The sequence below is a fragment of the Epinephelus fuscoguttatus genome, linkage group LG6 (assembly GCF_011397635.1).
Source record: "Epinephelus fuscoguttatus linkage group LG6, E.fuscoguttatus.final_Chr_v1".
Lineage (NCBI taxonomy): Eukaryota > Metazoa > Chordata > Actinopteri > Perciformes > Serranidae > Epinephelus > Epinephelus fuscoguttatus.
Genome location: NC_064757.1, coordinates 32015829 through 32030167, shown reverse-complemented (window position 1 = coordinate 32030167; position 14339 = coordinate 32015829). Strand labels below are relative to the sequence as shown.

Sequence of the window (14339 nt, the reverse complement as noted above, 5' to 3'; positions counted from 1 at the left end):
ACATATAAATTCAAACTAAGACATTAATAAATATTTTTAAAATATTCAGAGAGTAGTTTATTTTAATATTTATAGCACCGACGAAGTATTGTATCTTTAATACTGTTTATTTTTATTTTAAGCAAGAAAAATATACTCGAAAGTGCGCCACTGAAATCAAAAGCGTGGCCGGTCGATTACGTCATCTTCTCGCGACACGTCTGCCCTGTCACTCAGGCAAGGGGACAGGCGAAACAACTACATGTGAACATTTTTATGGCAAGCGAGTTTAAAGTGAAACAACACACAGTGGAAACATGTCTGTGGCTTTATCGCGCGGTCTCTGCAGGGTTTTATCTCGACACACCGCTCCGTCAAGGTGAGTGTTTGTGCTACGATGTGAAGAGCTAACAAGGAGCTAGCTACCTGGAGCTAACATGGCTAAGGTTATTCAACAGAGAAATAATGCTAAATCAATACTGTGGTTGATAAACACCCCCGCGTGACCCGTGTTTTGTTTGTTACGTGTTGTTCCACAGGTACCTGTTGGGAGAACATGCTGTACAGAGTCCTTGGCTTGCTCCTGTGATGACACTGAAGACTTCTGCCCCACTGAGGTATGATCGAGGCTGGATAATAAACCATCTGCATTCACAACCAGCAGTGAAGTTCAAGGTTCACTGCATGTCTGTTGTGTTTTGGTAATTACATGAATTTGTTGACGAATATGCACCACTAAAACATTGCCTAATATTAAGACAGGTCCTGCATTTAACTGCCAATCTAGTGGGCCTGTTTTAAATAGGCACTTATTTCATTAATTTATTTATCAATTAATGCCCCAAAACTGTTTCCAGAATCCCTCATGGCGTCTACATATTGTCAAAATATGTAATTTACAACGATGTAAAATGAAGAAAACCAAACCAGCAAAATAATCTTCACTCTTGAGAGGCTGAAATCAGAGAATGGCATCGGCCTTGTTGCTTTATGATAACCTCATTATCATATTTATTGTCACTTCATTTTCTGTAGATCCGTCAATTGATTAATTCACTAGTTCAAAAAAAAAAAAAACTAAGCTGCACAACAACAGTGAGCCAGTGTTATTTGAGCGGTGATTGGCTTCTGGATCTTTGTGTGCACTGCACTAAATGGTCACAATGCAGAGGGCTGGACGTGGGGCTAGAGGAAACTCCTGATACTACTCAGTCACAGATGTGTACAGCCAAAACCCCGGACAATATCACGTTTAATGTCACAGTATCAATATATTATATTCGTATATATCCCAGATGTTTCAAGATATTTCTGTGGCTGAATGTGCTAACGTAGACATGTGCTTTGTGTTTTAAGAGGGGAGCCCAAAAAGAAGAAGAAAGTGGATCCAAGACGGGAGCAGATGATCAGAGAGAGGATGAAAAGAAAGCTGAAGAGGCTGGAGAAGATTCCACCTGAGCTTATCCCCATAGAGGACCAACTTATTCCAGCCAAATGCTTGGATGAAACAAGGTACAGCTCATTTTACTATTGTCCACACTGTCATGTGTTATTAATCTGGTTAGATTTTTGCCAGGGCATTGTGAACCTGCCTGCAGTGCTGGGTGTGGTAACATACATTAAAGAATGAAGCTGGTGTTGTTCTTACACATTAAAGCATCATAATAACATTGTCTAATGACTACTCGATATTAAAATTACACATTTTAATTTATTTTATGGATTTGCTTTAATGCGTCATTAGTCTTTCTTGGACTTACTGTACCTTTTGTTCTCTCCTTGCTGCTGTGGTGCCCGCTGACTCTAGAGTGCTATAAATTGTTTTTTTCTTCTTCTCTTACAAAGGCAACGCTCTGTACCGAGGCTGTCATTTGAAGAAAGTGAGGGTCGAGCCCTGCTGCTGAAGAAGTGGAGTATATACAAACAGGTCACCACTTGCTTCTTAAACTTTCACCACTTAAGATTTTACAGAGAATCTTACCTCTGACCTCTGCTCTCCATCATGAACACTTAGTGGGCCATATTTGATGCTCTGTTCTGTCTTTGTTCTTGCAGGAGCAGCACATGGCTGAAGTCCAGGCTGTTGAAGATGCTATAAAGGCACAGAGGGAGGCGCTGAAGGAGCTGAAGTTAGAGTCTGAGGAGCTGTATCAGGCAGCGCTGAAGCCAGACCCCCTTCTTTTTCCCTTCACTCATGAAGGTCCTGCCTACACACCACCAAAGACTGATTATGAAGCTCCTGATGGGAAATACACCGACATCACTAGAGTTTACACACAGTGAAGGACAAGGAACAGCTGTCGGAGCAGCCTCTATGTGTTGTCATATATTTAGTGTATTTGTACATGATTCAGTAAGCCAAGATGCAGCCTTTAAACAGCCTGCATGTGGAGGTGCGAAGGACACTTTGCAAATGTGTTTCTGTGTTTCTTGAATTGTGCAGCCAGCTCAGCTGTTTCATGTCAGAATCAAATGCAACAACATTCATGGAAATTATACGTTGATTTTTTTGTTCACATTCACATTTCTGTATAAAATTTAACAAAAGAAAGTGGAAAATAAAGTGTACTTTTTTTTATTGATCCAATTTTTTCAGAGTAATTTTAGACAGTTAAAGGGTAAAGCCATATTAGATTACATAAGGCAGAAAACTGCAAATGCACAACTCTGTAAGGTGATACTGTGAAGCTGAATTCTGTCATTAATGTATTAATAATATATTATCATGGACAAGTATCTACAGCATCCAAAAGAAGAATATTTACCTTGGTTGAAGACAATTCATATGGTCCTTTTGAGAAATACTGAAAGACTTACTCAGGCCAACTCGCCCGTTCGATACCAACAAAGGCTGCATATTACGTGTTATTACATTCTAGTGGAGCATTAACATTTTACTTTATAACTTGTCTAAACAATGCACGATAGATCCTTTGTTTCTTGGTTGAAATATGGAATTTTAAAAATATATCCACTGCATAATTTGACCCATTACTGCCCTTTTCTTACACTGTACACAGAAAAACAAGGCAATTACTATTAAAACTCATTTACAATGAGACTGAAGTCAGCCTTTGTGGTTCAGTTTACACAAGCTTTAGAGAATTATTTATAATGGGCAAAAAAACAAAACAAAACAAAAAAAAACAACCCCGACACTGCCTTTGCAGAGATCATATTGTAATTCATTAGTTGAATACACGCTGTCATCCCCATCATTGACCACTAGGTGCTGCTACCACTGTTGCCATTCAGAGGCTCACTGAGTAGAGCTGGAGGTGGCAATATGTGATGACCAGTCTCTCCAGCACATGGCTCTGAACGATTTCATTAAGTCTGTTATGTGACAAGAATTTTGAATCTTCATTTCACTTTGCTTTCGCCGCCATGGAACAAAGACAGCAGGTCATTAGTGACAGTTCAGGAGTCCTGGGGCTTTTCCTGATTCAGGGGCATGTGCCAGTCTCTGGGAGGGTCTCGCCTTAGTTCCCACACTGGGGTGAAGTTTTTCTGCTCTGCGACTCTGTTCCTCTCGCTCTTCTGCAAAGCTTCCTGCAACACAGACATATAATCTATAAAACTGTCTTCAAGTGTTTAGATGTATTCTTCAGGACATTGATTAAGGTCACTTGTTTATGTTTTTAAACAATGTGATTTCCTGCTGCTGTACCTTGGCCTCTATGCCTCTGTGTTTCTCCCACTCTCTGCAGTTATGGTAGTCCTCTTTCCACTGCTGGCAGGATGGGGAAGTACCGTAAGCGTAATAGTGGTGGAAACGGTTCCTCAAGCTTTTGCAGTGTTTGAATTCACTCCAGTAGTCATCGCAGGCTCGGGGTGGCTGTACCAACAGACAAAGGTAGGAACTGTCACCAAACCAACTTCAAAAAGTATTATTTTGACTCCCTACTGTTGAGTCTCTGGTAAGTATCTGCATCACTTCCACTTTTAGTTACACTAAACAAGCTCATGTTAGATGTAAGGATCAACCTGAGGAGAACTCAACATGTGCAGCTGGTTATGGTTTTCAGTGAGGCCAAAGACTGTTTGTCTTGACTGACTGAGAACTGGTTAACAGAAAAGAGACATTATTAAATGAAAATTAATCAAATCATTGGAGATAAATGCCATTGTGAAAAAACTGTGGATAAGGGCCATTCTGATACTAAAACTCCCAAAATTAAATAAAAATGACCTGCTATTAACTAATTGTGAAAACATGCAGGATTCAATCATTTCATGCCATTTAAATGTAGATTATTTCACTATTTTTAGCCTTTATTTTGTCTGTTATTCATAAGATTATTTTTTTTATATCTTATCCATTTAAAACTTTGGGTGTGCACATATGATAGAATTTATGAACTGTCCATTAACAGGAGGCTTTCTAAAACACTAAGTAATACTGTTGAATAAATAAAATGCAATGGTGTTTACTTACTAACGATACCGTTAGAGAAAAAGAATATACGCAGAGTCCACAGGAACACCACTTACAAACTCTCCAGTTTAATTAGGATTCAAAAAAGAGCAATGAAATTCTACAAACATCTAAAAACAAGGGACCCCAACTCATACCATTACAAGGCTTTCCTTTGCCAAGAAGAGAACATAGAGAGGAGTCCTCTCAGTCAGTCCTCTCGGTCCTGAAGCTCCCCTCCTCTAACAGCACAGGGCGTCAGGACAACCCTTACACAATCCAGCCCAATCAAATTATAGTTAAAGATAAACCATTGGACATCTGCCACAAAAATCCCAAACAAACATCAATGCGATTTGGCCCTGAACAGACAGTACACAATGGCATACTATCTGACGGCTGTGACAGATCACAAACTCAGAAAGACAATGACTATGTACAGACTCAGTGATCACAGCCAGGCCATAGAGACTGGCAGACACAGGCAGACCTGGCTGCCTAGAGAAGACAGGCTGTGTCAGCTGTCCTCAGAGACAGGTGTAGACAGAGCAACATTTCCTGCTAAATATAAAAAACATCAGAACAAAGTTCTTCACAAAAATTAAATGTAAACTCCAAGAATTTGATACACTCTCTGAACAGACTAAAATGCAACATCTTCTCAGCGCTACAGATGCAGCAAGATATGTCAGTGCATGTCACAGCCAAGCAACAAAACAACATATAGTTCATCTCATCACAGATCACAGTCTTTTTATTTACTCCTTCACTTAATACGTTTTTTTTATCTCCTTTAAAATGCATGTCTTAGTATTTGTAATAATACACTGTTGTTAAATGTTTTTGAATTTTCACTATTTTAAATTATAATTGTACTTTGGCAACCCATAAGAAGTGTCATGCCAATAAAGCTTACTGAGTTGAAAAGAGAACAGCGCCTCCCTCAGGACGCTTAGGTTTAGATGAACCTCAGTGGCTGATCTAACGTTACAACCACAACCATCTATACTTCCATGTATTTTTCTATTTTCATTGACTATAACAAAGGTAGATTTCAGATAATGCAGTGAATCAGGTAAAAAACTGAGGGTTTCTGTTAAAACCCTTTAGTCTAACTGACATTGCTAACGTTAGCTAAGGTTACTTCGGGAATTTAGCAACGATAGCTAATCACCTTGCTGACTATTTGGGTCAAATTTGGCACTTTCCACTTGTTATCAGGAATATCATGAACAAGGTAAGTGCAATTTAAACATGACATTTAGCTAAAAGCGTAATTTACAAAATGTTTTAATTAATTACCCTCCACGATGCTCCACCAGACCGGTCCATTGCTAGCCTCGCTAACCAATACAGCAACACTGCTTCCGGTTCGGTAGCGTTTCACAATAAAAGCGCTAAAACACGGTTCTACAGCCCTTACTTTGAAGAAACTCATATGAAGTACTTTCCAGCCGTAAACATCAAAATAAAACAGGAATTTGTGTATAAAACTAACGAAGATTGACTTAACATACCATAATTGTAGTAACCATAACTATGACCATTTCATTTAAAGCTACTCTGCATTTGATATGTCAAGAACCTGTTTTAGACAGACATTTCTTCTTTCACATCTTTTTGGTTTTTCCCATTATCTATTGTTGTTATAAATAATTACTTGCATATTTCTTATAATTTTATCCCGTTGTTACACCGTCTAATTAGATCTAGACAATCAATTATAAATCATAAATAAATCTAATTTTAGTCAAGAAAAATACCATGAATACAGAAACATCCTATTAAGTACCTGTTTCATCTGGTAGTTCACATGCATGCACATACATTACAAAAATAACCATTAGTGACAATTAATTAATTCAAACACAATCCTTTATTTGTCTATAAATAAGCCAAGAAAAAAAAGAAAAACTTGCAAATTACTCCTCCAGCTCAGAAAAAACTCAAACATAAACTTATTTTCATTAAAATTAGAAACAAAAGGATCGAGCTTTTATTGCTCCATTGTGTCATTTGAATGTGGCTCTGGATAACAGTATATTTCAAGTCATTTGTAAAAATGCAACAATTATGGAAAAAGGGGGAAAATGCTCCAATATCACGACAAAACTCCAGAAGTCCCTCGTTGTGTTGGTGGTGTGGTGATACAGACTCCACACAGCATTTTATGAAGCTCAGCTTTTGTTGAGCAATACATTACTGTCGGAGTTTTAATTACAAATACTCCCACCTTGAGAGCAAAAATCCCATTTCAAAGGGACAGGGAGACAAAATGCCAATGCATCTGAAAGCCAGGTTTGTTTGTTTTTTACTTTGTTGTTGAAGGTGACAATAGATATGATGAGTCTATGCACATTGGCCAGTCTCTTCACTTGGAATCCTTCACGGCTTTCTGCCCTTCTTGCGTAGTGACTGCCCTTCTCCTGAGAAGGCGATGAATCTGTTCATGGCATCATCCTGTGAGAATTAGAAGAGATTTAAAAGTAGTTATAATTGTAAACTACAGCATGAGTGCTGCATGACAAAATTTATGTAGGGAATTCTATATAAATAAACAGAATTAATCACACAGTAAAATGGTTTAGTATAGGTACTGGAAAAGAGTGAGGAACTGTACTGATATGCTGCAAACATAGCGTTGTTGAATATTCATAAACAGTTGATAAAATCCTTCACATTTCTTACATCGTCTACAATTTTCCTGGGCTGAGGCCTTGAGTTTCTGATGAAGGTGATCCTGCCAATTTTGAACTCGTAGTTGGGAATGCCTCTGTGAGATGGAAGATTATGATTAAAACACTGGTAAAAAAAGGTTCAACGTTCAGTGATTTGTAGTAACACAGATTAAACAGGCAGAGTGGAACTCTGACGATCTCAGGAATTAATATGTCACATTGTGCAGTGGTACAAAGATAACATTTTGACACATTCTTGCTGTAAGATGCTGCAAGCAGAGGTGAGTCTATTGTTGTATTTTGCAATTCGCTGAATGGCCAATCTGTGAATTACATCTTCTAAAAGCAAGCTGACCACGTTATTTGACACCAAAACAAGATGATGTGGAGTGAGCCACAAGCAGCAGAGAGTTTATTGTCTGCAGAAACCCAAACATGGACAATTAGAAGGGCGTGGACACAGTCTTGGTTTGGCAGCATAATGCACAGTTTGGCAATTCTCCTGCAGGCTTCAGACTTTAGTTTTTCCAGCTGTCAGACAAGGCATTTTGTCACTTCCTGCCATGCTCCTCTGTACCATAGCGGTCACTCACAGGGCATCATAGAAACACTTCATCACAGAAATCACAGAAAATTATACAAAATAGCTCACACAGCCAGAACTTGTTAGAGACTACAACTCTATACTGTGATGCCCTGACTCTCTGTATCAAAGTTCTCTACATTTTATATCCAAGTCATTGTCATGCACACATGACTGTATATTTCATGATCTAGGTTCCTGGCCTTCTTTAAGCCTGAGAAGACAGGAGCATCGGTATATTTTTATTTACAAATCCATAATGAGTAAACTCCCTTCTTAGCTGAGCAATCTTTTATCACTCACCAACAGCTATTATGATTTTAGCTCCACTAGATGGCAGCTCTACCCTGTGCCAAGGATTTGTGTAGAACTTGGTAGGACAGCTTTCTCCTGTTTCGCGCCTTAATAATTTTGTCTCTCTTGGACAGTTCAAAGCTCTGATAAAAAACTGAAAAGTGTAATTATTATTCCGAAGCTGGATTTTGTAGTGTGTCTGTCTCCTCTGTGTGTTTTTGACATGCCCTGTTTTATATTTTTTGTAACCTTGCAATGGTGCACTATCTTGGCCAGGTCTCCTTTGAAAAAGACATTTTAATCTCAAGGGACTTCCTGGCAAATGAAGGTTTTGTAGCAGCCAGAATATATGTATATAACCTCTGTTGTTCTGCACATGTTCTTTTGGTCACTTTCACTTGCGGTAGTTGTAACTGGCGCAGGGGTGTGGTTTCATATTATGTTACCTGTTCTTTCACTGGCGTGGCAGCTTTCAGAAAAGAGGGTGAGCTTTTGGCTCTGGTGTTTTCTGTCAACCATTATCACATCACCAAATATTTCATCTCATTTTGCTTTAATTATCTCAGTTGTCTGTTTAATAAATCATCATAAAACGCATCTTTGGACTTCAGAATGGATTTTATTCAAATAGTCACAGTTACTAGCCTACTCAGCTTCTTAACAGCTTTTTTCATTGATAGTGGTTGCTACAGGTTTAATAAAATAAATTAATTAATTGTATGTTTAAATTCAGCTCACCAACTGACCCGCAACAAACCTATGAAAGATTTAGTCCTCTCTAAGAAATCGTCTATGATAGCCATAGGACTAAAAATACTAAGTGTGAGGTGCCCGTTGGCTTCAAGCTAAAATCAAAAATATTTATCTTTCCTCTTACCTGTAGTGTTATTCATCAAACTAGATTGATAGACTCTTTACAGAAATCATGACTTGGTTACTCAGGATAATCCACAGACCTTCTGAGCAGTTTCATGTAGGAACTATTTTCTTTCTAATGAACTAAACCTACCGACTGTGTTACCGAGCAGAAGGAAGCATGTATCTACTGCTAGCTCACCTAGCACCACTGTGCTAAATAACATAGCATAGTTGTGGAGGGCACAATTAATGTTTCCATCTTGTGCCGTCACAAGCACGATGGATGAGTGATTTGATAAGTTGTCCACATGACGATAACAAAAGAGAACTGTGTATTTTAATACAAGACGTATGACTTTATGACTTTATTAGTCTCACTTTAGTCTACCTCTTTTATGCAAAAGAACATTGACTGGTCTCTCAATGTCTCTCGTAATTGTGGAGGTTGGAAAGTTGCTGCTAATTCCCCAGCTGATTGTATGAAAAAGGTATTAAATTCCTTTGCAGTTTTCATCATGTCGTTAATGACTATTCCATTTATGTTTAATTCCATTACTTATTTTTGTGGGTTAGGCACTCGATTGGTTAGAGTATATAGGTGTTTCCAAAGTGCTGAGCTTGAGCCCCGATATCCCCAGAATCAGAACCTAGCTATAAATCATTCCCCATCTCTCTTCTCCCTCATTTTCTAACTGCTTCCATGTTTGCTGCCTAATAAAGGCATTAAACACCAAAAACATCCTAATGGCAGGACCTTGTAATGTTACACAATCATCATGTTGAATAGTTAAACCATTATGTTACAATTTTTTATTTGTATGCCACCTTATGTCCATGTGTAATTACTGAACATTACCTTTTGATTTCACTTGGGCAAAGAGGGGCAGGGCTGGGCTCAATCCCTTTTGTTTTACCATCCAAACGATTGCCAGAGCCAGTGAAAGCCTGATGATAGGAAACAGAATAGGAGTTACATCACCTCCAGTTATTACAGTCATTAGTACTGGTAGGGAAATTTATTTATTTATCTCTGAACCCACAGCAACATCTACTCACTCTGAATCCCATGTCCATGTCAGCGTAGCTGGTGGGATCTGCTTCTTCCTCCTGTGAAGAAATACATTTTATCAAACTGTTCAGAGCACAATTTCTGCAGGTACCTTTAGGGTTTGATCCTTACTGTTGGTTCCTCCTGGTGCTGAGGTCGTCGTTCAGGCTCTTTGTAACCCAAAGGAGCATCGAAATCCACCTGAGAAACAGAGTCACGACACATTTGAAGTGGAGATCACAACACAGTAATTCACTGTTGTCTGTGATACTATAGAGGATCTTACATTCATGTCACACTCGATGATAGACACTGCTTTATCTGGCTTGGTTTCCATTACTCGCAGCTCATATATCTGAAACAAATTCAGATTCCATTAGAAGTGTATTCAGGAGAAAAAATAAAGACAAAACATATTCATATATTAGTCCAACACTAATTTAAGTAGGTTAATTTACCTTTTCATTGTAGTTGATGGCGATGACATCACCAGTTGTCAAGCAAGCAAAGTTTCTCAATGCATTTTCCAGTCTGTAATTAAGTGAAAACTTAATCAATATAATTAAACACAAAATGTGGAAAAGGTCTGTTTAATGTTCCTAGCTGATATCTCTTACACTGCCTTGGGGTTTGTAATGTCCAGGAAGTCAGGGCTCTGTGGCTGGAACTTTGAGTACGTGGCAACCATAAGATTAACACTTTCCACCTGGACCAGACCACCTTCCTCCAGCAGAAGATTCTGCATCATCTGCAGCAAACAAAATAAAGCAAATATAAGTGCTGCTTTGACTGATGCCTACAGAGTGGCTTCAAAAGCATTTAATCAACAGAGAACATTATAGGCGGTGACATCAAACTGTTTCTCACCCAGTGTGGCAGGTAGCAGATTCCCTCGTCTGCCACAAACTCCAGAACGCCGCAGTGTGTCATTCTGTCTGAGTTCTTGTTGGTCAGCTTGAACAGCATTGGGTAGGTGATGTTAAGCCTGCCTGTACAAGTAAAAGTAACAGAATGCTTAGATTCATAGAAGGCTCATACAGGACTTTTATAATGAAGAGGTGCTTGATTTAACTTAAACTTACTGAGCTGGTCAAGAGCTGAAGGTGGCATTATTACTGAAAAAGAAACCGCTTATTAGTTGAGACAACAACAACAAATACGTAAAATATATAAAAGTTGCTGAACACATAAGGTACAGGTATGATACCAGCTTGATCCTTACAAAAACTGGGTCATTTATGCAACATTTTTAAACATAACGTCAGGAGGAATATATCACCATACCAACAAAAAGTCAAACCACAATTACTCGGGGTAATTATGGTGCAGCAACTGCTATAAAATGCTGCAGTTATTGCGGTTGCAATATGGGTTGCAATTTTAGTGGGAATGGTAATTTTTGCTTTTCATTTTCACTGAAAAAAAGCAGTGACTCCAAAAAGAGGAACAGCTTCAGTAGTGTGGAATAAACAGTGGCGTCCTGGATGTTTTATGAACTGCCCCGGACTTCTCAGACTCTATTAGCGAGTTACCGCTCAGAGGGAACTCATTCAGCAGCTCCTTGAGCAGCAGTATAACGTCTCTCCCTCTCCTCTATCGCCGTCCGCACACAAGACTCAGTGTCATCAAGTCATTTTGTCATAAACCTTTGGTAATGTAAACCTACGTGACACTCCCGGCTTGACAAAAAAACTCCATGTATGTGAATGTGCAGTAGTTATCATAGCATAACAGCCTGTCATAGGTTACAGCATGATAATTAGAGGAGAAATGTCAGAGCATAAGGTGGAAAAAACCCCAACTCAGTCATTTAGGATTTTACTAAAAGAAGGAAATCCCCTGTTGATTTATATATATAGATCCCAGGGTACATTTTTGTATTTGGAAGCTGTTTAAATGTGTAATTTGTGGTAGATTTTATTTTGTTAAACTATTAATATTGTATACAGAATCTAAATCTCACTCTGCGTTACTGTTGTTGTTTACAAACTAAAGAACTGAGAGATAATTTTTGTTTATTTTCCACTGAATATTTGATGGCAAACTGTTAGGGTAACATGTAAAACTATATCACCTACTGTGTTGCAATTCCATGTTCTTAAATTAATAATACAATGTGTGTATATGCATATTTTTTTATTTCATTTATTTATTTATCTATCTGTTTATTTTTTACAAATTTGTAATAATAATGATAATGATAATATTTTAGGGCCATATCGCCCACCCCTAGTCTGTACCAAACAAGCATGTTCCCTTATGTCTGGAATATGAGTTGTAGGCCGGGGCATCTCTGTAGCACCACAATGCTGCATTTATAATGCTATGTTGTGACACATTTTACATTTATCAAAAACATGCACCTCCCGTGATTTGGATATTGCACTTGGCCATATTGAGATTTGGATTTTTTTTTTTTTAAGTCATTGTGCAGTCCCAATCTAGTTCATAAGGGACTATACCTTGCAAACAAAAAGTTGGCTGCACTGCACCGGGAAGTGAGACAAAGCTGAACATGAGTCAGCAGAATATAATAAACTGACCAACTCTAGAAAGCAGGGGTCATTCACTGGCAGGGTAGCTCATGTGTCTAGTCACCAAATGACCAATCTGTCCCTTTAACAAGAAATGTGCAGTAAAAACACTGAAGTACAAAAACAGGCTTCTGGGTGGGCCGTCAAGTTTAGGAAACACTGCGTCAAACAGGGGTCACAGACTTGGGACTAGAAACAGAGGGACTGGGCTGTTGGGGGGGGGCGATTAAAGTCACTATTATTTTCTTTACGTTATAGTTTCCCTGACTCGATCAAAGATGACAAAGACAGTTTGCTCTAAGACGTTTAACTAGAGGGGTGTGGAAGTTTTAAGCATCTCTTGTGACAGTAGCACTCACTTTTGCCTCCTTTCTCCACGTCGGAGCGGTCGTTGGGACCTGCCAGCATGGACACCGAGTAGCAGCGGTACTGAGTGGAGAAGCGGTTCTGAAACCCCCGGGACATCGGGTGGTCGAATGCTTGGAAAGCAAACTGTGGAACAAACCAAATCCCACCAGTAAAACACACATACATCTGACATTTTTACAGCAGATGATAACATCCACGTAGAACTGTAACGGTTAATTCCATCATGACAGGGCAGCTTTCGTGTTGTTGTTAGCCGCTCGCTAGCTAGCTGAGCTAGCTGAACTGCTCCGAGTACGGTTTGTTTTGACATTAATGAATCGTCATCGTTGGACGAAATAAGAGTGTTACTCACCATGTCGACAGCTTAGGTCTTTGGTTGTCAAAAGGTTCAAATCAAAACTTTTGTTTCTGTTTTTTGTTTGGAAATTCGGCATATGAGCCGCGAATTTTCCACTGTTGTCTTCCGCTTCTTCCGGAAGTGTACGAGCTGACAATCGGAAATGACGACATGAAAGACGTTAGCCAATCACAGCAACGCATTGAAATAAAAATGCTATAATTTAATTAAAAACAACCTGCAAATTTTTAAAGAATTTTGCATTTTGAGATGAAAATGACTACACCTTTAACTTCCCATAAAAAATATTAAAAATCAAAAATTAAAATTATCAAAATTTTAATATCTACAGGTTTGTTTGTTTTTTTCAAGAGTATAATTCCATAAAGTTGATTTAAAAAAAATAAATTGTCAAATTTGCGTGAATCAAACTCCTGATAACATTTGACATCTCACCACAAGGTCCATTCAGAAACAGTTTAGGAGCTTCCAGCTGTTTTCTGTCTATTTAGTTAACTGTCTTTCTGTCTAAACTTTCAAGCAAACATGGATTGAAATTATTATAGCTAACTAAAATTACAAAAAAAAAATCAAGATGTGAAAAAAAAAAACATTGAAGTTACCTTAAAATAAAATAAGAACTAGACTTTGAAAAATGACTAATTGAAACAACATTGTGTACTTACACAACTATCTAAAAATAAAAATATACAGGACATGTCTTTGGTTGTAGTCCTTGCTAATTTGCTCAAAATTGTCAAGACAATATGAGGAGGTATTGGTGCATATGTTTATTGAGACTGGGATGTCTAGACTCAACTGCCTTCACAAAGTGTTGTGTTTCCATTGTAATACTTATTCTGAACTTCTTAAATCTTGTCTCTGACAGATACCACCCATACTATAATTAAAATAACAACAACAAAAATGATAATAATAATAATAATTTCACTCATAAAAACAAATAAAACTAAAATACAAAAATAAAAACAAATTAAAATTACAAAACTATAATAACTGGCAAGGATGGGATATCTTTGAGGTGTGCAGAAAAAAAACATCTGTAATTTAAACATCTGTAATACTGACAACTGGGCAAATGCAAGCAGTTGAGAAGATCATGTGAAACCATCCAAAGCTCCAGAACAGCTACTTTATGGATCGTGTGGTGAGTGTCATAAATGAACATTCAAGTTTCAACCAATACCATATTCTCATTAGACACTGTCTGTCTGGTAAATG

General features: G+C 38.1%; 3 protein-coding genes across 3 annotated transcripts; 1 reads left to right on the top strand and 2 right to left on the bottom strand.

Annotated features, from left to right (window-relative positions):
* Window positions 1-185: 185 nt before the first annotated feature.
* mrpl40 (mitochondrial ribosomal protein L40) lies at window positions 186-2561 on the top strand. The gene is made up of 5 exons (XM_049579464.1): window positions 186-358; window positions 519-596; window positions 1336-1491; window positions 1825-1906; window positions 2035-2561. The coding sequence occupies exons 1-5, from the start codon at window positions 297-299 to the stop codon at window positions 2260-2262; spliced, it is 606 nt and encodes a 201-aa protein (XP_049435421.1). The 5' UTR covers window positions 186-296; the 3' UTR covers window positions 2263-2561.
* Window positions 2562-2719: 158 nt separating this feature from the next.
* Window positions 2720-5786, bottom strand: lg6h22orf39 (linkage group 6 C22orf39 homolog). Its single transcript, XM_049579465.1, has 3 exons — window positions 5699-5786; window positions 3650-3817; window positions 2720-3531 (listed from the first exon to the last, which is right to left on the bottom strand). The coding sequence occupies exons 1-3, from the start codon at window positions 5726-5728 to the stop codon at window positions 3400-3402; spliced, it is 330 nt and encodes a 109-aa protein (XP_049435422.1). The 5' UTR covers window positions 5729-5786; the 3' UTR covers window positions 2720-3399.
* A 467-nt stretch (window positions 5787-6253) lies between these two features.
* Window positions 6254-13250, bottom strand: ufd1l (ubiquitin recognition factor in ER associated degradation 1). The gene is made up of 12 exons (XM_049579416.1): window positions 13113-13250; window positions 12751-12883; window positions 10940-10972; window positions 10725-10846; window positions 10475-10605; window positions 10316-10388; window positions 10144-10212; window positions 9990-10058; window positions 9866-9916; window positions 9666-9754; window positions 7085-7169; window positions 6254-6856 (listed from the first exon to the last, which is right to left on the bottom strand). The coding sequence occupies exons 1-12, from the start codon at window positions 13113-13115 to the stop codon at window positions 6782-6784; spliced, it is 933 nt and encodes a 310-aa protein (XP_049435373.1). The 5' UTR covers window positions 13116-13250; the 3' UTR covers window positions 6254-6781.
* Between the last annotated feature and the right edge of the window lie 1089 nt (window positions 13251-14339).